The sequence below is a fragment of the Elaeis guineensis genome, chromosome 1, assembly GCF_000442705.2.
Source record: "Elaeis guineensis isolate ETL-2024a chromosome 1, EG11, whole genome shotgun sequence".
In the NCBI taxonomy this organism is placed as follows: Eukaryota; Viridiplantae; Streptophyta; class Magnoliopsida; order Arecales; family Arecaceae; genus Elaeis; species Elaeis guineensis.
In genome coordinates this window covers 175762931-175786510 of record NC_025993.2, presented here as the reverse complement: position 1 = coordinate 175786510, position 23580 = coordinate 175762931, and the positions used below count along the sequence as shown (strand labels likewise).

Genomic DNA, 23580 nt, shown 5'->3' with positions numbered 1-23580 from the left:
AGGTATTCATGAATTTGAGGACTTGAAACTATATCAGATCAATAGAAGCTGTTTTATCTGTGGGCTGAGACAGATGAAACAGATTCACCTTAATTTGGCACCATCTCACCACCAAAATAGTTCAAAATTATAGATTCAGATTCTTTTTCATTCAATGGAAGAACAAATGCTCTCTCAATAAGCAGAGCGGAAAGGAAAGAGAAAAAGAAGAGTTATATTGTTCATCAAATCAAACTCAAACACGAGTGGACTGCAGTTTAAGAAACTAGATTTTACAGTGCATCATGATAACAACAATTCAACAGCAACAAAGCCTGACAGATATTGTTGATGTTGTTTTAGAAAGGAGTTACACTATTCGCTCTAACTCTCTTGCGTAACTCAGTGTTTGGTTGATTAGTTGCAGTGATGGTATTTCCTTGCATGGTTGTGATTCCTTTGCCTTTTGGAAGAACACGCAGCCATCCTTAATCTCCCATCCAGGGTGCTCCTGTCAAATAGTAAATGGATACATAAAATTTGACAAGTTTTATAATGATACCGACATGCCAAATTGAGCATTGAGAATCCATGTTATATTGGTTTACGTTCTGTAGTTGTAAATTCCAACCAAGTCTATTCCACAAATAACAGCTAGCAATTTCTTATATATAACAACGTACACGGGTAAGTTGCTGTGAAAATGAAAATACAACTCTTAAACCAACTTGAGCATACATTGTTTTCAGTTATCAGAACCAAACTGGACATCTTGTCCAGTCAAGGGGTCTGGTAACCGGTCACCGCACCAACATCAGGCTCAATCGGGCATACCAGAAATATTAAAAATTAAAATTAATTAAAACAATTATAAAATCTGGACATGATCTAGAAAGATATGCAGAATTTATCCACAACTTAAAAAAAAATTAAGGGCCTGTTTGGGATAATCCTGTACAATCCCATGGGATTCACAAGAACACAAGCCAGACAAGACCCATTTCACAGTATTCACAGAAAATTTTCAGAGTAAACCGATCCAAATCCCCCAAGGAGAAAATAATGACCTCACGAGGCCTTTTTTTCCACCCTATAGGATGGACTGGAAGACATCCAATAGATACGTGGGCCTAATATTCTAATAATGAGAAATTCTTTGTGCACCGCATGCAGTGCGCGAACGGCGATTGGCTCACGTGCGGGGCTAGACAAAATTTTTTTTTTTCCCCCGCACCATTGCCTGGCCCCACGCATGAGCCAATCACCACGTGTGGTGCACGCATTCCACCAAATCCTACAGGAATAACCGAATAGGCCCTAAAGGTTTTAACAGGAGTAGCCGAACAGGCCCTAAATGTTTTAAAGCACCCAGAGGAATGACATGAGCAACAATTTTTTTTTTTCATTTTTTTAAAATCTACTTGAACTAACTCTTGAATTCATAGGGCCTGCCTGACCACCTAATCTGTTAGTATGAACAGATATGTTTCAATATATCCTTAAAATATGAAAGCTTGATGTACTGTTCCAATGGATGAGATAGTTTTTCCGACTAGATAGGTCTCTATGTCAGACATAAAAAAGAAGGCTATTAATACAAGGGGGAGCTCCCACAGACTAAGCTCCTGTTCAGACAAAAGTTTTTAATAGTTAAAGAAAGAGAGGCAAAGAACTCAAGGGCATTCAATCTATATTTGTGAAGGTCAGGCTTTGGGTCTCAGGCATATCTCACTTTAATGGTGAATGAGGATGTTGAAGAGCCAGGAAACTTGCAGGTTTGGAACTGCAGCATTATGATACGCAAGGATAGTGAATATTTACTTAATTCCTTTAGAAGTACAACTATAAAAGTGACAATGTAGAGATGCACAGACTAATATAATAAGCATGGACGGTAATCTTAATCTTCAACAAGCTAAATTGTCGGAACTAGCCTATGTTGAACATTTACAAAAATGACTTGTGTTTCCTCACCTGTGATCTCTTGTTCAAGGGAAAGCACCAAAGAAATGAAATTTGGGAGGATAATTTGTCATTAATTCATAGCATATGGCCAAAATATATAGGTAATACTGCAGAGAGTTCTCTGCTGTAAATTACCAGTAGATACCACCGAAGGCACCTCTATCACCCATGTACAATATTTACTAGCTTGACAAGTGGGACAGATAAATCCATTGCCTTGTCATGACCTTGGCTCGCTTGCTAGCTTTCTAATATAGTTTGTGCCAGTGTTTTCGGAACCGTCCCGAACCAGCCGGTTTGGGGCGTGCCGAACCATACTGGTGGGGAACCGAGACGGTTCCGGCGTGAAAAATGGCACATGCCGATGCTAGAGAAGAAAAGAGAGAAAAAGAGGAAAAGAGAGGAAGAGAAAGAGAGAGGAAGAAAAAAAAAGATGGGGGTCCGCCGGAGGTCGTGGCCATCGGATGGCGTAAACGCCTCCGACGGCTCCGCGGCATGAAACAGGGACGATCCACCCCTATTTTTCATATTTTTTTAAAAAAATCTTTTTTTTAAATGAAGCCGGCATAGGGTTTGCCGGCTTCACTTAAGTGATGCCGGCAAACCCAATGCCGGCTTCATTTAAAAAAAAATTTAAAAAAAACACGAAAAATAGAGGCGGATCGCCCTTGTTTCATGCCGCGGAGCTGCAGGGGGCGTAAACGCCGCTTGCGAGCCACGGTGGCCCGCCGGAGGCCCTCCTACGGCCCCTCCGACGGATCTCCCTCTCTCTTTTTCTTTCTTCCTCCCTCTCTCTCTCTCTCTCTTTCTCTCTTTTTCTTCTCCGGTTTGGCTCCGATTTTCTTCGTCGATTTGCCTCGATTAGGAACGAAACGGAGGCGTGCCGAACCGCACCACCGGCCGGCCGATACGGCTGCTGGTACCGATTCCGCAAACCTTGGTTTGTACCATTCTTAGCTTTGGCCTATGCTAAATCTGGTTTCATAGTTGTGCATTAGCTAAACCATTCTGAAGGTTAGCCCTTGGGAGAAGACTGGAAATAAGGGGCAGGTCCTTATATCTGAACTGGTTGATTCTAAGGATGTTGATAAGTAGCATTTTGCAGGCCGGAGAGCATGCAAAAAGATTATTTGAAAAGGAGAGGGCCGACGAGGTACTATGCTTGCACCATAATAGATTTTAATTTTATTACTAAGATGCACCTTCCCTCAGACAAATGTTTCATGCGGTAGAGAGGGAAAGAGAGAGAGAGAGATTCTAATGTTAAAACCTGCCAAAGATTCTATACCTCTGTAATATATTCAGAAAGCTCTTGATCAGAGGAGAACATCAGAATCTTCTTTGCATCATTAATTGATAAATAATCATAAGCTTTCTCACTGCAACCAGCTATTTCATCTCTGCAAAAGAAAATAAGACTGTAAGTATGGACCTAAAACTACTTATGAAACAAACTACCAATGATACAGAATGGACAATAAAAATTACCTTACAGTCTTTGCAAGAAGATCCATGAAATAAACGTAAGTTTCATGTGGAACGGTTAGTCTGGCACTTAAGACACGGTTGTAAGCACCTTCCATGAATGATTGTTCCAGTTCCACAGCATGCTTAATACAAGGATTCTCTAGAGCGCTAGGTGGAAGGAGCTCTAGTTCTGTGTGGAATTCAGCTATTCTGTTCTGAACAAGGAGCCTTAGAAGATTAAGGCCCAAGATTGGGTACTCTTGCGGTGATGGAGGAATAATACCGCTATAAAGGCAGAAAACAACACTTTAAAGAAATGCTAAAACAAGGAAATGCAGAATACGAGGAAAAGTATCATAGCCTGGAAAGCAGCTCCTGACTAGCAAAAATTAACTTTCTGTAAATATCAAACTTTGAGCTAACCACCTTTAAAATTGATCAACAACATGACACTAAACTTTAATACCACAGAATAAAACAAAATATATATCGATCAATTTTCTACTGCAGGATGAACTGCTCTACCCAATATGAGGAGGATTTAATAACAAGTGGCCCAAGTAGAGATAAATAAAAGAATGCTGCTTTACAAGTTTTCTCATGAACCGAAATGACATTAAAGTCCACAGCAGATCTGGTAGACAGATGGACTGGAGCTACCAAAAAGTGGCTACTTCATTATATGGGATTTATTATACAAATAATAAGTAGACAGATGGAGACAAATGTAATAAGAATAGAGCTGAACGGACTAAGCGGAAAGGTGCTTTTATGGTACTAAATGATCAGACTAAATTGACAACTTAAAGAAACATTCGTAGAATGGAAACAGGGCATGTTATGTTGTATGGCTCAAAAATGTTAGGTAATAAAAGAGGTCCAAGAACACAAGTTGTGAGCAGCATAAATGAGAGTATGGTAAACTAGGGCAGAACCAGAAAATTGAATACATTAAACTGCTCTAGAAGTTGCACAAATTGAGGAGAAAGTGATTAAAAATAAATTGAGAAGGTTATGGTTATGGTTATGGTATTGAGAAATAACAATTCAAGAATCAATTAATATACAGACCAAAAAATAAGGCCAGTATCAATATACAAACACATGCAGAAGCAGGACAAGCCTGATGACCCAACAAATTGGTGAAGTTCATTTGCAGCCATAGAGAGAAGTTCATATTCCTATCACAATATACCAAATGTACCTGGTGGTTTTAACAGGCACTAAAGGAAGGGCATTGGTCCATAAAACACATAAAAGTACTTGCAGAATAAGTTACCATGTATCAGTGTAATAAGGTTTCAGCTGAAAGAAATCTCTCTCAAAGGCATCTTGGTCTTCAGTTTTCACGCTCAAAACAACAGCATGCTCATATATATCCCCTGAAATTTCTCCAAGCAAGCATGATGATTAGTGATTGATGTTTATAATGGACAAGACAATCCACTGCATCAGATCTATCAGGAAAAATCACAATCTCATGAAGACAAGCATAGAGAAACAAAAAGCAAACCCCAAGAATCACAAATACACCTTCATTGTCAAGCAGAGTAAAGGTTTGTCACTGAAAAGGGTAAGAGAGAGTTGTAGAAGATAAGGCAGTGAAAATCTGAAAACAACATTCATGGCCAAGCATGGTGTGACAAATTTAACTAAAACAAGGAGAAAAGGTAACCATATGTTCCTCATTCCCAAAGCTATAGATTAAAAAAAAAAAAAAGTAAAGATATAATGCAAAATTAAGTTCATAAGGCTCAACCATTCAAGAAAGGACACTGTAAGTTGTTAATGTTCCACATTATACCAAGTATGCAGTCTTTTTTTGATTTGGAAAAAAAAAATGTGACTGACCGTATAGATGAAATCAAACAAAATTTAGTTACTTATCCACATTAAAGGTTTGTCACGTTTCAAAAATATAAATATAGCCTCAGTAGCTTTGGTGGCCTGAAATAAACTGGAATTGGAATAGTCAATAGAAAACCAACTTCGTTGAGAAGGTTTACTCCATTCTATGGATCATCAGCCAATTCATTAGCTATACTTGGATGAGAGCAAGTTTCACCATCATCTGGACAGCAAAGTTCATAAGGTTTGTTAATCACTCATTAGAACTCCATGGAACAACATCACAATATGCACGGGGACATCTATTATGAATATAACCTGAACCACCTTCTTTGTCATGATTGATTTCCTTCTCAAGGTAACTGCTTTAACTAATAGTTGGTTATCACTTATCCAAATTAAAACAGTCTCAACACTTTATGCATCGCAGGTGCACCAGTCAATTTATTAGCTATCATGCCTAATCAAAAATTTCAGTGTTACCTTGATGACATCATCTTAAGCTACAAAATAAAGTAACCAAGTCAGATATCACATAAACAACATAGAAAATTCTGTTGATCATGATTGAATTTTCTCTCATGTTCTCCTAACTCCACATGTTAAAGCTAATATTACTTAAGAAGTGTACATGCTATTAGACTGCCCCTACCGAAGGCCACCATGAAAGTGATAAGTAGAAGACACTAATTTTCAGCTGGAGAGTCCACTCTTTCTGTCACTTATGGTGCGCAAACTAACACCTGTGTTTTCTGAAGGTGCAATACTGCTAGCTATCTCTTTCAGTGATGGACAGAAACCAGTAAGAGATCATATGTGACAAAATGAATCCAATCAAAGAATAAGCATAAAATAAATAAAGATGTTGGCTTGGGTTTACACTTTAAAAAGAAGTGGAAAAGAAGTTGGGGGAGGAAAAGAAAAAAAGAAAGATGGATTAAAGATAAAAGTTGAATTTACAGAGGATGAAGTTTCAGAGACATACTGATATGACATGAACATATAAAAATAGCATAAGGGTACACACGTATGAGTAGTTGGGAACATCAAAAAGTTAGTGAAAGAAGACTCGAATGGAAGAAGTAGAAAAGCATTTAACTTGATTTAGCTCTTTATAGAAATGAACAACTTGGAACTATTATAACTCAAACCCGGGTGGCTAAGGAGGCATTATATTGTGGACGGTAATGATATTATCTACGCAAATATAGAGGTGATGGAGTGTACGTGGAGTAGCAATGGTACAAAAGACACTAATTAGGAGTACATTTGGTATTTTTATGTCGAACCTCCAATGTCTTCACAATGATATAAGAGATGAAAAAACAGTGTTTACAAGTCGATTAAGTCCTGACAATATAAAAGTCACTCCCAAAAGGACAGATTAGGCACCATGGATCAGAAAAGTACAACAAAAGAGGCAATATTTTCCTACAAATGCATCCATACCCATCCTCACCATAAACATTAGAGCACTCACCAGTACCCCCAAAACCAAAGTGGAATAGTTCCAAGAAAACTATGCTCATGGCAGATTCAACACCCACCAAGATGCAAAAAGTTGACCACAGTTTTCATCCAATATTCCAATTACAGTAGAAAAGCTTCCATCAATTTCAATCAACAGATATTAAGACGTAAAAGAAAAGGAAAGCTGAAAATGAGGAAAAAAGTAAAGAAAACCATTATTTTACAATATATTCTATTGTTTGGAAGTGATATTTTTCTTGTTTAACATTAAATAATTTAAAACAGTGAAAAACTGAATTGCTAATGCCATCTCTGTGAAGGCAGCAAGATTTCATACAGCAGATTTTTAAGAGTATGGTAAAATGTAGAAATAGCCACATATACTGAAAGTGTTGCAATAAGTCACATAATATAATAATATCAAAAGGCTTGGTAGCTGGAACTTTTACTTGCTATTGTCAGCTCCTCAACAGCATTAGGTGTTTGTTGAAATGATGGTGGCAGGCTAGGAAATTTTGTCAATAAGACCTGGAAGCAAGAAAAATATCACATGATAGTAATCCAAATATCTTCACAAATATCAGAGAAATGGTACTGGAAAAAGATAGAAATAGAAAATGAATGTGATTCACTGCAAGAGTCATAAGATGACGGTCAACTTATATCATCATATAATAAATTAAATGTATATATAAGGTAACCATCTATGATGAAGTATGTGCAATCATTTCAGTGGAGAATCAATTAATATAGTTTAAACTTACACAGAAACATGTAATCTCATATAAAAGGTTCTAGAGTTGCAAAATTATAGTTTCTTCAAGACAAGCCCTTGATATATTTTCACAGTTATTTTATATTGAATACTTGTATTGATCTTTCGGACACTTTGTATAACTGGAAATATGTTATTGGAAAATTTGAATTTTAATTTCACAAAACTTATACCACTGACTCATTTAATTGCCATCAACATTTATACCTCTCACAGGTTCCTTGAAAGGTTTATTTGCAACCCAGATTAACTCAAAACAAGTCAGGACAATCATACCATCGATCTTTCTGTTCTTGTCTATCAAAAAGATTGTATCATTTCCAAATACAGGGCATGAGATAGATTCCCAAAAAAGAAAATAAACATGACCCTGATATTGTCATGATACAAGGGCATTTCCTCCCTAAGGTTTGACATACTAATGTAGGGGGGTGCTAGGTTGGGAGGAATTGAGGTCTGGAATGGGAATCGAAATGGATGACTCCCATTCCAGCTGCTTGGTTGGGAGAAATTTCATTCCGATTTCGATTCCAAGATGGAATAGAGATGGCCCAATATATCTAAGACTCAATCCCCACTCTCCTCTGTAGATTCAAATTTCCATTCCAATTTCGATTCCGGTCATAAACCAAACACCTTGGAGGATTTGGTCGTTCCAATTCTGATTCCAATCCATTCCGATTCCGATTACAATTTCGATTGCAAACCAAGCACCCCCGAGAAGTAGTTGTAACTTTCTATCTCCAGGGTCTGGACTCTGGACAATAGACTTCATGTTCTACATCAGGCTTGTCCTCCTACCTCAAATCACAAGGAAAAATATACACGCACGCATACATATATATTAATCTAACAAAGTCCCTTAAACCTCATGTTAGAAAAGCTATAGGCTTGCCTCTGGACCAGAATACATAGAGCAATAAAAAAGAGAAACTTTTCCTAATCCATTGTGCCAAATTTCTCGAAAACCAAACGTCCCAGCCCTCATCTTGCAAAATTCTCACTAAGTTATCATAATATATTCTGACATGTACTTTCCAAACTAGTTTTAAATCCTTGGGAACAGCTAGTCGCTTAAGTAGCATGAATTGAAAACATCAATGGTCAAAAAATAGAACTCAGTTGAGTGAACTAGTTTTTTCATAAATTTCTTTAAACTAAACAGTTATGGATAAGCTGAACTCAGAACAAGTTCGAACAACCTGAAATGAAGGCAAATTTGTTTTCCCAATCTACCCAGCCCTCTTTAAACTCAAGAAACAAATCTAAATCCAGTAATAACTTTTTATGTAGTCAATCATCAATTAGTATTGTTCACAATAGTTGCATGAAGTTGCCAATTAACATTATCCAAAACGTTTGGCCAACTATGCCTGCATGTTCTTATATTTATCATTTCCTTGGATGATATGCTCATGACAGAATTAACCAACCCAATCCATACATATCTCTTATGGATTGTGTTAATGTTATCCTTGATCTAATTTCACCTAAAAGAAAACTCCGTAAATCAACACATTATTTCTTAAAACTGACCCATAAGAAACCCTACTTTTTTTAAAGTATTCCTCCTACCATCATCCTAGAAGCGCTGTAGATCAAGAAAATGCCTCCAAGTGGCATAGATCAAAGGGCTGTAGATCAAGAAGGCCGAAGAGAATCGATCAAGATATCCTTAAGCGTAAAAGAACCCACTTGCTGATCTAAAATAATAAAACCCTGAACTTTGTAAGACCAAAGAAAGCTCTCCCTAGGAATTCTTTCCAAGAATCCAAGACTCCTACTGATATCTATCAAAAGATTAGGTTAGAAGAGGTTTTATATGAATCCAAAAATGAGAGAGAGAGAGAGAGAGATCACGGAAGCAAGATCCAAGGAAAGAGGACAAAGACCACCATTGCTGGAGAAAATCTACAGATCTAGAGATAATCCGAGCCCAACTTCTTTCGCTAAAGTTGTTCAAGATCTTATAAATTAAACAAAAAAAAAAAGTACCTTGAGTTGGGAGAGGAGATTGGTGCAAGTCCCGAAATCGTTCCTTATGAAGGCGGCTTTGAATCGGCCGAACAGCTGTGTCACCTCCGTCAACTGTGGATCCATCGCTCTCTCCTTTCTCGCTCTCTCAACCCTCTTCTCCGTTCGACTTTATTCCCCTTCGGCCGCTTCCTGCTCGGTCTCAAGGATCTGGTAGGGTATATAATGTGCTGCCCATCAAATGTTCTGGCCCTGCTCTTTAGCGGGTTTCGGATCTTAACATAGGCATGCAAGACCTGGATCCAACATGGTTTTCTTTTGGGTCACATTTTAGAGCCAGCCTGTGACAGACCAGCTGGGAAACTCTTTTACACTGGCTCAGGCATGGACCGAACCCAACCCAATGCATTAAAGTCCAGTTTAGGTAGGCTTTAGGTTTGATGTAATACAAGATTCAAACAAATAACACATCGCTCATTATATATTTAGAAGAAAAGTTATTAACGGTGTGGATAACAAGTGGAAAGCATTACAAAAGGAATTTTAATATTGAATGTTACTGCTAAAGTTGTCTCCAAGAACATGATTCCACCGTATCCAAGCCTACGACCTGCAAATAGATAACTTCGATACTTAACCTGCTTCATGGGTTTAAAGATTCCAAAGTATGTTTAGCCACCAAATGTTTGAGCCAGTTTAGTCCCATTAGAGACATAGGCCTGACCCAAGCTGGCTCATGGAGTGGATGCATGAGTTAGTGCACATAAGCAAGGAATTTTTGTTAGGTTATGAAAGCATTAATGCATAGTGTAAAAGATAACTCAAAATGCATAGTGTAATGCTGGACACTAGTAGGATCCAACAAGACTTTTCCAACCCAAAAGGTAACTGAGAATAGTGTTTTTTAAGGAAAAAAAAAATATATTTATACAGGTCCTGGCACAAGAAAGAGAACAAGAACGTCCAGCTTTAAAGCCTATATTCTTGCTTTAAATTTTGCCGCATCTATCTGAGCTTTAGTGGTGCAAGCCAAGTCCAGAACAAGCTAATGACTATTCTAGCACACTGATTTGGAATAGTTGTATCCCTCAAGTTACATAGGCTGGGAATTATTACTGAAAAGCTAGAGTTGAATGGAATTGAAATTGATGGTATGGCTGGGATCAGAATAAATTAGCAGAAAGCCTGGCACTTTCTCTGCCAATAACTGCCAAAGAACAAAATTCTGTGACAAGCAACATTGCAAAGTACTAATAAGCATGCACCATGTGTTGAGATAGTACAGTTTCAGAAAGATGGAGACAGCCGAATGATGGCGATGGCCTTCTTAGTCACCAAGTCTGGTTTGTGTGTACACCTGATATATGTAAGTTCGAATTTTCTCCATGCTTGAGAGGTAACAAGAAAACCAATGATGTGATCTGACATTGAGGAAAATTAGGCAGATCAAGCTGCCTACCCCACACAGAATGTTGCAACAGAGGCGCATGAAAGTAGACAAGATAGAGATGCAGAAGATGGTCGCATGTTTCCTGTGCTTTCATAACAAGCATGACAAATCTACAAGGAGACAGTAATATCTGAAAAGATTGAGTAGGTGATCCATGGATTAGCATTAAAAGGCACCACATCAGCATCGCAACATTTAAATCTGAATTTCAATACATGATCAAATAGCCACATCTGGCAGCAATTAGTGTGAAACATGAAAAAGATCCCGAAGAACATAAGTCAACGTGGCCTAGCGCAGAAACCTTTTTCCAGTAAGATGATTCTCCTTACAAGGCAAAATGATCATCAATAATTTAATAAAATGAAATCATTATTTTAAAATTCTAATGGAGTTCCACAGCAGTATTGCATTTCCCAGTTCCGAAGATAAGTTGCTGTAGGGCTCCTAAAGGTAAACTAAATAAATAGGTACTTGTAGGACCCCAAGATTAATGCCACAACCTGGTGCAGAAGCCTTTCCGTATGACCGGCTTCTCCTTACTACATATACCATCCATGAAAGCATCAACCAGCTGAGCAACCAGACTTGCAGGTTCATCTATCAGAACATCTATGAATGCACTGACCACCCTTCTTTCTTGAGCTGTCGCTTTCAAACTGAACCATGTGAGGAATTTCACACGGAACTCCTTCTCCATGTACCCCTCGCATTCCAACCATCTGATTACCTTTACACAGTACTCATACACCCTCTCTGCAGATTCCTTGTTGGCAGAATCTGGTGTACCGTTAAGCCTGTCGGATTTGCAAGGCATTTCCAAGGGAATAGAATTGGAGCTAACAAAAGGTATAGTCTCTGAAAATGGTTGCAGATGCCTGTCATTGTTGTCACTCGTGCCCTCTGGTGGGAGAACCTTAGGATGGTTACTGTGGTTGCACTTAGGGAGTTTTGATGCCCGGTTGTTATCACTCGAGTTTGTTGAACCCTTCTGTGAATGTGCTTGAATGATCACAGGCAGCTCAACCATGTCCTGTTCCTTTTTCAAATCTGAAATAAGATCATCATGAATATAAGTGCTCTCTGAGTTATGAGTGGAGGATTGGCCACTGTTCCCATTAAGGTTCTGTGTCGCACACTTGGCCTCCCACTTTCCAAATTCCTTTGTGCTGCTGAAAGGAGACACCTTGAAAGAATATTCCGTTGAGGGGCTAAGTCCTGATATCATGATCTTTGTCTCTGGCCTCAGGATAAGGCACGTGGGTTCTTCTGGATAGTCCATGACATCAGATTTTCGATGCCACAGTGTGCAGCCTATAATATTTTCCTCAAACATATTGTCTTTGGAGTGAAGGGAAACAACTACAGAAAATGGAGAGATGTCTTCAAAATGGATTTGGAAAGCCTGGGAATGTGTGCTGACTGATCCTACAAATAAATGAGCAGTAGTAGAATGAGCTCACGGGAATCTGAGTTTATATTTTCAAGCAAGGTCCATTGTACTGGTTGGCACCATACTGTACCAGCTGTATCAGTACACAGTCTCGTACTGTACTAACACTCAGTATGTCTTGCAGTGTCGTACCGTACTGTGTACCGATATTGTGATAGGATAGTACTAGTATGGAGTTCAATACCGCGATGGCGAATCTTGTTTGGAAGGATCTCAAGGTCTGGGGAGAAAAAATTACCTGGGGCTTTTATTTCTGTATCAGCCAAGTAATCTGTTGAGCTAGAAAACATGGAATCTGCTGCTTCCACTGCAGAAGCACATAGCTTCTGAACCTCAGCACCACAATTAAGCCGGTTGACAATGCCCCTCGCCATCACTGCAGAAACTTTATCTAGAGGCCCAACTTCTTTCTTGAGTTTCTTTACAGCTGTATTCACAATATTTTGCATATCTTTATAACGCTCAGTTCCTTTAAGCATTTTGTGGCTCAAAGATAATCGATCACATAACATGTCAACTCTCCTAGCATCATTGGCAATTACTAGTTGTTTTCTCCAGCTTCTGTGGAAAGTGAGATGCAAAATAATACCTATAAATTATATCATGAATATCTTCAAGATAATAAATAAAACTAAATAATTTCCTTACCATCATATGTACGTCTTCTTATTATATCAAGTGGAAAAACTAAAAACAAATGTTAGAAAGGAAACCTCATACATATTAAAGAGAACACCAGCATAGGCATTACCATGGAATTATTCTCCCAAGCAGTGGTACAGTTAGCACTAGGAACATTTGTTTACAATCAGAGTTTAAGATGACAAGCAGCTTAGAAGAGAATGTACCCCTTTTTTAAAAAAATTGGACAGATTGCTTTGAAACAAATATAGTTACAATTGCCCACCAATACTGGAGTTTAAGTGTTAAGCTTTTATAGTTATATGGGTTATATTGAGTGTCCTACTAAAAATTCAAGATCTGTAACAAGAAATAAAATAGTCAAAATTCATAGTTTATGACATCTTGCATCTTACACATACAAAACTGCATTTAAGACAGATTCCAAGATAATCACTTTCTCATATAAATTATTCATGGGAAAACAAAATATGATTCTCGTAGGCATTTAATCATTAGTCCCCTACATAAGCAAATTAAGTGAATATTCTATTATTTAGTAAAACAAGACTAATTTAAACAATATATCTGGGTTTAATTAATAAAATTTGAATAAATTTATATCATCAAGGAGTATTTCATTTTCTTTCTTAAATATCAGTTTTTTTAGAAAAAATTATAGAGACATTCCTTCAACTTCGGGTCGGTTATGCTTCGATCCCAAATTTTCAGTAAGTTTTAATTAGCCACCAAAACTTGATTTTCATTGTAATATGGCCAATCCATCTCCATTACAAATCGTTATCACATTATAACAAAACATTCATAAAATCCCAAAAATGCCCTTCCCAGTAACTTAGTAGGGGGGTCTTGTTTTGGCCGGTTCAACTTCGAGTTGGTTACACTTCGATCCCAAATTTTCAATAAGCTTCAATTAGCCACCAAAACTTAATTTTCATTTCAATATGGCCAATCCATCTCCATTACAAATCGTTATCACATGACAACAAGACATTCATAAAATCCCAAAAATGCACTTCCCACTAACTTAGTAGGGGGGCTCTTGTTTTGGCCAAAATTGTATAAAAGGGGAAAAAAATTGAAAAAAACAAAAGAAAAAAAATCAAGGTGATCCACTAGGATCATGCATTGGTTGCTTTGAGATTTGTGTAGATGGATGAATGATAGAGGATGGAACACTTTGAGATCTATGTGGGTGGATGAATAATAAAGGATGACCTACCTTGAGATCTATACATATGGATGAATGATAGAGGATGAAGTACTTTAAGACTGTGCAAGTGAATGGATAATAGAGGATAAAGAGTTTTAAGATCCATGCAGTGGGCGATCTAGTGCAAAGGATGTGGGGATCAGAAAAGCAAGTGGGGATCGACAACAGGTGGGTCGACTAAGTGAATTGCAGCACTGGTGATGGCTAGGTGCCCTCCAACCTCACTCTAACAGAGGAACAAAGGCATAGTACCCCCACCCCAGTCCTTGGCCTGGTCGGGCTGAGGCGCCCTTGGAATAGAGAAGCTATGCCCTTTGGTTGAGGAGAAAATTGGAAAAAAAGGGTAGGGGCAAGTGTGAATCTCATTGGCGTTGGACTTGCCGGCAAATCTCGTCGTCAACACTCAAACTCACTAATGGACTCACTGGTGACATGGATCTCATCATCATTGGAGGCCTCGGTTTCGTCGAAGGTGAAGGTAGTGTGAGCACAGAGACAACATGCATTGAGATTTATGCATAAACTTGCCTTGAGATATGTGCAATATCAAGTGCATAAACTTGCCTTGAGATATGTGCAATATCAAGTGCACAAATTTGCCATGAGATATATATGTATGCATATATATGTATATATAAGAAAAGATAACGAAAATCAGTATAAAATAGTGTTAGTTCAAAATAAGAAATATGCAGTACACCATAAGAAACTCTTGGAATATGGAAATGATATGATGTCATATCAAATTGATATCAAATATGATTATACAGTGTGCTGTCATACAGTATGGAAGATGCAAGTTTTAAAAATCAACTCTCATGGAACATTTAAAATTTACCTATGCAGAAGTACGTTTAGAAACGTATGTCTTCATATTCACACATTAGATTTCACGCACGTGCGCACACACACACATCATTCAGAAAGAATGAAAAAAGAAAAATGTAATGAAAAATAGTGTAAAATAGTGTCAGTCCGAAATAAGGAATATGCAATAGACCATAAGAAACTATTTGAATATGGAAATGACATGATGTCATATCAAATTGATATCAAACATGATTATACATTGTGCCATCATACAGTACAGAATAGGGGTCCAAACGAGTCGAGCTGTTCGTAAGCTACTCGAGCTCCACTCGAGTCCAAGCTTAACTCGATTCGGTTATTATCAAGCTTGAGTCGAGCTCGAGTACCACAAATAATTTTTTGAGTCGAGCTCAAGTCGCAGGATACTCGATTCAAAAACTCGACGAGCTTATTTGAGTTTATATATATTTTTAATAATGTTATTTTTATTTATAATATATATTACTAGTAGACTAAGGCTCAAATTCAATCTCAAACTCGAGCTCGAGTATGGTTTGGTTGATATCCGAGTCGAGTCAATCTCGAACTTTACTCTTTTTTCATCAAGTCGAGCTCTAGCTTAAGATATTAAAGCTTGTTCGATCTCGAATCGAGATTTGAGCCCAAATATTTTGAATCGAGTCAAGCTTGGGCTTTTAGCTACTTGACTCGGCTCGGCTTGATTGCACTCCTATAATATTTGTATCCTGTAAAATGTCAATAAGTTCTTAAAGTTATGACACAATCAAGACAACTTGTTAATGAACAGTTTGCACACATGTTTCATACTTAAAGCAATAACCTAGAAATAAAAAACTATATATACGTGTCTCTCTCTGCCTGCTTGCATATATGTGTGTCTATGCATGGCATGCAGGTGTGTGCGTGGGTCCATGCAGGTAGGTGGGGGCATGGGTGTATGTGTTCGGTTGTTGGGTTGTGTGTGTATCCATGAACATGTGCACAGATGGGGGAGTGGGGCATATGAGGGATCACCCCTTAGCAACAAATAGCACTCAGAAAAAAAGCATGAAAGAAATAAGCAAACTACATGAGCAATGTAAAAACAAATTAAATATACTCATACTCAATAATTTTTCCTACTAAGTGTAGATAGTCTTTAATAAGACCACAAATGGATCTGAATTTTGCATTATTAATATAATAATAAGTATGCATAAAGTTCTATAGGGACACATTTAAGCACTAAGTTTACAAAGAACAAATGGTCCAATCCCACAAAACGTGCTCTGAATATAAGATAAGGGAAATTGTGGTCCATTTTCTTTTATAAACTAAATTCCCCTTGGGAATTAAGTGAGAATTATCTCACTTATTTTCTACTTTTCTCGCAGTTATATCTGCTCATGCAGTAACTAACTCTACCGGGAGACCAATGATCAAGGAATGTAATCCCATAAAAAATTCAATGCACTTGTCAAAAGTGAATAGAACAGTTATTTACCCTATGAGCCAATTGACTTTTCCACAGAAAGCACAATAAAAACTGCCATCCAACTTTGGATAACACCCATTCTTCAAAATTCCAGCCCTCTCATGCTTAAGAGCACATTTCAGGTGGCAGGACATACCACATGAATTACGCTGGTAAGGAGGATCAGAATTGCAAACCAACCATAGACTAGGGTCCTTGTTCTCATCATAGCAATGACAGATGCAGCAGGAACACCGCTTACAGTATCCATCTTCTAAGCTAAGAGTGGCTCGACAAGCAAGATTTTGACAGGTCAACGTGTCAACTTGCTCTTCTTTTCTCCTCAAGGGATCATAATTTGTATCAGTTTCAAACTGCAGTGCTGGTTCTCTTTTCCTCTTCTTGTTTAATCCATTTGGGTTGTTCAGTGTGGCTGATGAGATGCTTTTTTTGACATCAATCCTGTTTCTATTCTTCTGGGAAACCAGCCTAAGCAGATGTTCGATCATTTTAGGTTTTGTGACCCCAGTATATTTCCTCTCCTTGCCCATTTCAGCACAGATGAGTTGAAGAAGCTCTCGACGACTCCAGGACTGAAGAATTTCAGGTGCGTTGTCTGCCCACTTTGAAATTTCATGCACCAACTCTCTCTTCTCTTCTAAACTCAACTCACTGCATTTTGCAGGATCAATCACAAAACCTGGAAGAATTTAAGGAGCATGAGTTCCAGGAAAAAAATTGCATTCCATAAAATTATAAGCGAAATGATAATATCTGTAAATGTTACTCTTAATTTCATAATCTTGTATCCTGAAAAGTAGTTAGCAATAACTTTATATCAATGAAGTATCACAAGAACTAACCAGGAATTGTTTATGGCAGACTACAAGTTGGAAGGAGAATGACCAACAAAATGCACCAAGTGCTAACAAGAAGAGAGACCTATCATAGTTTAACAAGATAAATATTTATGTACCAACAATTTGTAGGGAGGGGAAATTGTAAGAATATGACAGAGAAACAGAGCCGAAAATCTTTTGTTATAGGACAGACAGTTCAACCCTATGTCAGCAAAAGTAAAGAATGAACATGAGGTTCAAGATTTTCAACTACCAAGTTGAACTAGAAAATGTTGTGAAGAAACCGCATGCAAGATTTTCATGATGGATGACAGGGAATATTCTAGTGGATTATGATTAGGAAGAAAACATATTCTAACTATTATGCCTCTTGGTTGGTGGCAAATGACACATCCATTATTTTGCAGATAAAAAGGTAAATTAATTAACTGATGAAACAGATACAGCATATCCTATGGTTACCTGATAAACTGAGAAAGGAATATGTAAAACACATCAAGATCTAGAACACATGAATGAGCCTTAATTTTGGAACAGTCTGACGGCATTAAAAACATGCTGGTAGGCAAGCAAACAATAAGAAAGCAGACAAAAAAATATATATATCTCTCAATTAACCCCTAACATATCTCATAAAACTCATAGTTGGTTTGATAGAAAAATCCCTGGGATCAGGCAGAACAATGCAATCTTGCAGACAAACAAAGTTCAACATGTCCACACGAAGTTATTCACCAGAGCTCTCTGACTAAATTTCTCAAGCCAATGTGAAGCGCCCAATCTTATCCCATATATACTTAGTCTAAGACTCAAGGAGATCTTAGGATGAGAGACAATGAATATAAACATCTTATATCAATCCCAGTAAAAGACTGTTATGCGGATGGATGGAGTAAAGAAATAGTAAACAAGAGCAAAATAGCTCTCATTTTGGCTCTTAAAACAAAGATCTCATAAGAAACAAGCTTCTAGAGAAAAAAAAGTTTAATTTCTCTATTTGACATAGAACATATTTTCATGCAATGGAAATCCTTTGATCATGAGAATAACTTAATCCCAGCCACAAATCTCCTCAGATTGTAGCAAGTGCACCAATAGTAGCCTCCTGTCACTAAAGGATATTGGTGGCCTCTCACATACTTTGCAGCTTTTGAAACAAAAATAAAGGGTTAGTAGGGGATCAGTTGGCCAGTTGCCTAAGGTAGTCAGAAATTTTTGATAAGTAGGAAACCTGGAGAAAAATAGGGAATGGGCTCTCAACCTGAGAGCCAATAAGAAAATCTGAAACCATAAAAAGAACATTTATGAACTCATCAGGACAATGCTGCCTAGTTTAGACCTGATAAATGCAGCCTCAAAAGGATAGAAGATTCTGAAAGGTGAATATGAGGAAAATGGTCACGAGCAGAAAAGTACAAAAGACAGCATCCCAGGTAGAAAAGAAAAGAGAGATCACAAAAGATGAGATTACTTGACAGTAAGAGGAAGAAGGTTGGGTGAAAAAGAAGGAAATTCATAATTCGGTGCTTCAATAAGGTGATTTCAACCAGGACTCCTGCTTACCTCATAGTATGATACTAGACCGTATTATCTTCTGTGCTAGCCATATATTTAATTTTCTTTACATCTGGAAAGACGAAATAGATACACCCAAAACCTGAATTTCTAAGAAGAAAAGCTAGGAATACTGTGTTGAACAATTCTTCAGCAACTTTGGAATGTAAGCAGCTGATGATGTAAACCATGTATACATGCATGCATATGTGTATAATATCGATAATGTATTCATGATGCTATTAACACAAGCAAACACAACACCTAAATAATTTCAGCCACACACAAATCCACAATGAAACACATACACAAAGCATTAGGAAACAAACAGGCACACAATCATCACAGAACACAATGACTTCAGCTGCCCACAATCACATACACAACACATGGTCACAAATGTACCTCCCCACCACCCCCCCCCCCCCCACCCACCTTTTGTTTGCACCTCAGGATCTCAATACGGCATGTGTATGGCACTTTCTTTAAGCACCTCAACAAAGTTGCCTTGCCCTGAAGTAGGCAAGGCGCTGGTTGTGCCTAGATATGCATAGCACCTTATTTCACCTTTACAAACCTGCAATTTGCGTCATCTCCTTAAGGGATTTCAGAAGGTAAAGAGTTTTATAGAAGGGGGACTTAGATATATGTCAAAGCAAGGATCTTTCCATGTTAAGTTTCCAATGGATCATCTATTGTATTGAGTAATTCCTTCATAATAAATGCCACTTAAACCAACAAAGTCAAATGGCTCCTACCGAAAATTCCCATGCAAGAAGCAGATGGCCCGCTAATGGATTTTTCTTTGACTTGATCCCAATGAAAATACATAATCAAATAATAACAAATTGAAAAATAAAAAATAAGACAGAAAAAATAGAGGCTTTTTTTCCATCTAAAAAATGAGCATATTGCAAGAATCAAAATAAAGAGTTTCCTTTCCTAGTTTACAGCCTATGCAGAGAGTTAAAGAAGATGAATAAGCAAAAGGAAAGATTGGCACTGTAAGAAAATCAAGCCTAGGAATGACAAAATGACTGTAAGATAATCAAATCTGGGAATGAAGAAATGACAAGGCCTGTAACTTTAAAGGCAAAGGAAGAAACAAGGATTCAGATCCTAACGGGCCGTCCAGCGAGACATCGAGATGGGGTACCATCCCATGTGTTGGGACAGGGCCGTCCCGCTAGTATTCCAGTGTCCCAATCGAGATGCCTTGGGACATCCTTTGTCCCAAGTGTCAAGATGAAACAGGACGGCGGCGCATCCTGTTTCCTAGAAAAACTAGGACAGCCCCATCCCATGGGATTCAAAACCTTGGAAAGAAAACAAAAGCACTCCCATATAGAAAAATAGAAATCAAAGTTAAGATGTTTCATGTAATATACACAACTAAGATAATGACCACTTTCTATGAGTTTCACTAAATATTGAATGCCTCCAAATTATATTTTGCAATGATTATTTGCTAATTTGTTTCAAAATAAGCATCCACACAATTTTTTGAAACATTAACAACATTTAGGACACAAAAGGTAAGGTTAAATGCAAAACATGTAATAGTAAACTATCTATGGTGACGACGTATACAAGACAATGGTGATGGCTGAACAATGATAGTAGCATTGAAGGCATATTAGGAGAATAGGCAATTGAGCCTAAACATATCAGGAGAAGCAAATATGGTTGCTTTAGTAGTGTTTAAGATGTGGTTGCAGTATACAGGTTGTTAGAGGACTGCATATCACCTAGCAGAAAGGCGAGCACATAGGCAAACACCTAAACTAGTTGTGCTAAAAATTAAATGAATTTATTAAAAAATGCAAATATTTAAAATTAACTAGAAAGTTATAAAATAATTAGAAGAAAATAAAAGATAAAAGAAAAGTTGCAGGAACACCTTCTCATGTACCTGAAGACAGTGTTAACATGACATGTTAACAAGTAAAATTGCAACTCTTCCTACAGCAATGCAATAACAAATTTGATCTTCCAAAAAAGGTGTTCAATAATTCAGGTCAATGCAACAAGCCACTCTACCAGATGGGAGAATTAGCACAAAAACCGAAAGAAACAAGTAATCAAGAATTAATGAAACTTGTGGCTAAGTGAAGTGTTTGAACAGCATTCAAAAAGATGGTGGAGGTTATCATCTCCTTGGAAAGCCTATCTAACACTCCAACAGGTGAATTATTACCTCCATCCGGATTTCATGATTGTTAGTCTATTTTACATTAAGATGTTATGTCACTTTGTCCTTAATTAGGTACAGATAGATACACATTTGCCACTTTGACACATAATATTGATCAGTTCAAATTAAGGTCTTTCTTTGAGAGAATCAAGAATGATTTACTGATTTTAGTGAATAGAGCATGTTTGATTAAAGTGGAGACAAAAATTTCCTTTTCTAGTAAAATGTTAATTTCATCAAATTACCTTTTGTCTTTAGAGTTTATACAAAATAATGTATAAGTATCGTCAAAATGCCTTACAATGTTGTGAACAAAACTCTCACAGCTGCTCATTACAAATATAGCTTTATCCAACTTCTGCTTCTATGAAAGTCCTACAGCCAGTGGATTGACATATGTAGCAGAAACCAATTTACTACCATGGTTTCTACCCACCTTTGAAAATCTCAAATAGCCCGGAACTCCCAATCCTCTCTTTGGGATGTCACTTCAATATACTTCCAGGTAACTGAAGTTATGAAGGATCTTGATCATCCACCATAGGAACATAAAGATCCTACCTTAGAATTTTGTCCCATTGATTCAAAACTCAGCTTTCTCAGGTGTACATTAGACCAAGATCATTGCATACAAGAAAAGCATATTTCCGAGAATAAATATGTCTGGGTATGTATACATATACTTTCAACTGACAGTTGTCAAAACAGGATCTTGATCATCCACCACAAAGAAAATGTGCCATTTAAAATCTTGTCTTATCCATTTAATGCCAGCTCTTCTTAAATGTAACAAAGACCCATAACATCGTAAAATATTTCCACCAATATGCTCTTCAGAAATGCAAATTTTAAGATTAAAAATCCCTAATTTAACATCCCATAAACCGCTGATATCCACCATCCCAGCCCATCCATCCACCCAATTAGATGTCACCATATAACATTCAGCACATGCACCTTATTGGGGTTCCTCTTCAGATGACTATGAACCTAAGGAACTCTCTTATGCAGCCATAACCAACAAAGCATATTTCTCACAAATCCAAGGACACAGACTCCCAATCTAGCTAAGAAGCTTTAAATGTTTAATTTACTGAACTCTCTTTTTTTCTAGAAGGCTTTGATTTTTGATACACCTTTCTTCATTCGCAAATCTACCTTTCCATCCAGCATTAGAAGATATTCAGATAGAGAAAGCTGACTGGTATCATTCATAACCCTCAACCAGTGATTTTCCTCTGGACAATCTCAACGACTTCTAAGACCAGGGTTTCAAAACATTAAAATAGCGTTGTCATGTTTGAGAATTTCTAATGCAGATCCACCAGCCTACAAAGGACTGATAGGCAGGCTTATTCTTTGGCAATCTTCAACACAACTTTATAAACAAAACTAGTGCTCTTGAGAGTGGGTAAGGATGAACCAAAGCTACACCCAAAAATGCAGATACCCATGCCCCCATTAAAGAACAATACACGAATTCCAAAATACATTACATGCATTACGCTGTTCAAAGGAAACAAAAATTGGGAAATAGCTACCATTCTTGACCAAAAAGTACAAAAACCAGAAAGCACCATAAAAAGCACAAAGCCGCCTCTTTTATATCAAAACAACGCAAAACAAAAGCCGAAATGTACCATCTTCTCCGCAACAAAGATCACGCCTTGAAGTTAGGGAAATGTGGGGAGAATAAAGCAAAATGAAAGAATGTGGGACAAAAATCAGCAGCATTGTCACCATAAGAGAGGAGTCAGATGGGAACTGACCTGAGAAGCTGGATTCCATGGCTGAAACGCTTCCAACCGGGTTTTCTATGAGGAGACACAGCGGAAAGGAGAGAGAAAGGGATATTCTTTATGCTAGGCCTCAAAGCTTCATGAATGGAGTGTTTCCAAAAGACGAGAAAGGAGAAGGGTGGAGAAGAAGGGAGAGGAAGAGACCCCAAGAGCAGAAGGGTAGCGGCGAGAGAGAGTACGAGGGAGGTGGGAGGGGGGGTCGGGTGGGGAGGAACGAGGGAGGAAAGGAAAGGGGGAAGAAGGAGACGAGAGGTGGAGAGAGAGAGAGAGAGAGAAAGGAAGAAAGGCGTGCAAAACTTGCTACATTAATTGGCCTTCTTGAAAACGGCAAGGCAGTGGTATAGGTTGGGCCGATGCGCGTTCTTCGCCTTTCTTTCTTTCTCAAAGAGCCAGGCTTTGACGCCCCACAATAAAATAATTAATGAATCTGTTTACCAAAATAAAATAAAATAAAATAAAATAATTAATGAATCACCTGAGAGAAGAAAAAGAAATATATAATTAATTAATTACGTGGAACTGGGGTAAGAAAGTTTTCTTAAAAAAATAAAATAAGAGAAATATTTAATCAATTAATAAAAAAAATTTAAAAAAATAAAATTATAAATACATCACTCTAAATTTGAATTATTTATATTTAAATAAAATAAAAT

At 37.6% G+C, this 23580-nt stretch overlaps 2 protein-coding genes across 2 annotated transcripts; both read right to left on the bottom strand.

Annotated features, from left to right (window-relative positions):
- Positions 1-117: 117 nt before the first annotated feature.
- On the bottom strand, positions 118-9701 carry LOC105039763 (26S proteasome non-ATPase regulatory subunit 8 homolog A). The gene is made up of 6 exons (XM_010916020.4): positions 9500-9701; positions 7179-7257; positions 4691-4793; positions 3433-3696; positions 3233-3344; positions 118-490 (listed from the first exon to the last, which is right to left on the bottom strand). The coding sequence occupies exons 1-6, from the start codon at positions 9602-9604 to the stop codon at positions 350-352; spliced, it is 804 nt and encodes a 267-aa protein (XP_010914322.1). The 5' UTR covers positions 9605-9701; the 3' UTR covers positions 118-349.
- A 1366-nt stretch (positions 9702-11067) lies between these two features.
- On the bottom strand, positions 11068-23173 carry LOC105039762 (VIN3-like protein 2). The gene is made up of 4 exons (XM_010916019.4): positions 22898-23173; positions 16551-17220; positions 12620-12942; positions 11068-12356 (listed from the first exon to the last, which is right to left on the bottom strand). The coding sequence occupies exons 1-4, from the start codon at positions 22914-22916 to the stop codon at positions 11419-11421; spliced, it is 1950 nt and encodes a 649-aa protein (XP_010914321.1). The 5' UTR covers positions 22917-23173; the 3' UTR covers positions 11068-11418.
- Positions 23174-23580: the final 407 nt, after the last annotated feature.

Excerpts from the sequence above, each read along its gene's own strand:
- LOC105039763 (XM_010916020.4), bottom strand. The coding sequence starts at position 9,604 with ATGGATCCACAGTTGACGGAGGTGACACAGCTGTTCGGCCGATTCAAA. Across the intron at positions 7,258-9,499 it reads ATCTCCTCTCCCAACTCAAG|GTCTTATTGACAAAATTTCC; the intron begins GTACTTTTTTTT and ends TCTTGCTTCCAG. Across the intron at positions 491-3,232 it reads TTTCTGAATATATTACAGAG|GAGCACCCTGGATGGGAGAT; the intron begins GTATAGAATCTT and ends ACTATTTGACAG.
- LOC105039762 (XM_010916019.4), bottom strand. Across the intron at positions 12,943-16,550 it reads AAAGTCAATTGGCTCATAGG|AAGCTGGAGAAAACAACTAG; the intron begins GTAAATAACTGT and ends CACTTTCCACAG. Across the intron at positions 12,357-12,619 it reads TACAGAAATAAAAGCCCCAG|GATCAGTCAGCACACATTCC; the intron begins GTAATTTTTTCT and ends ATTTATTTGTAG.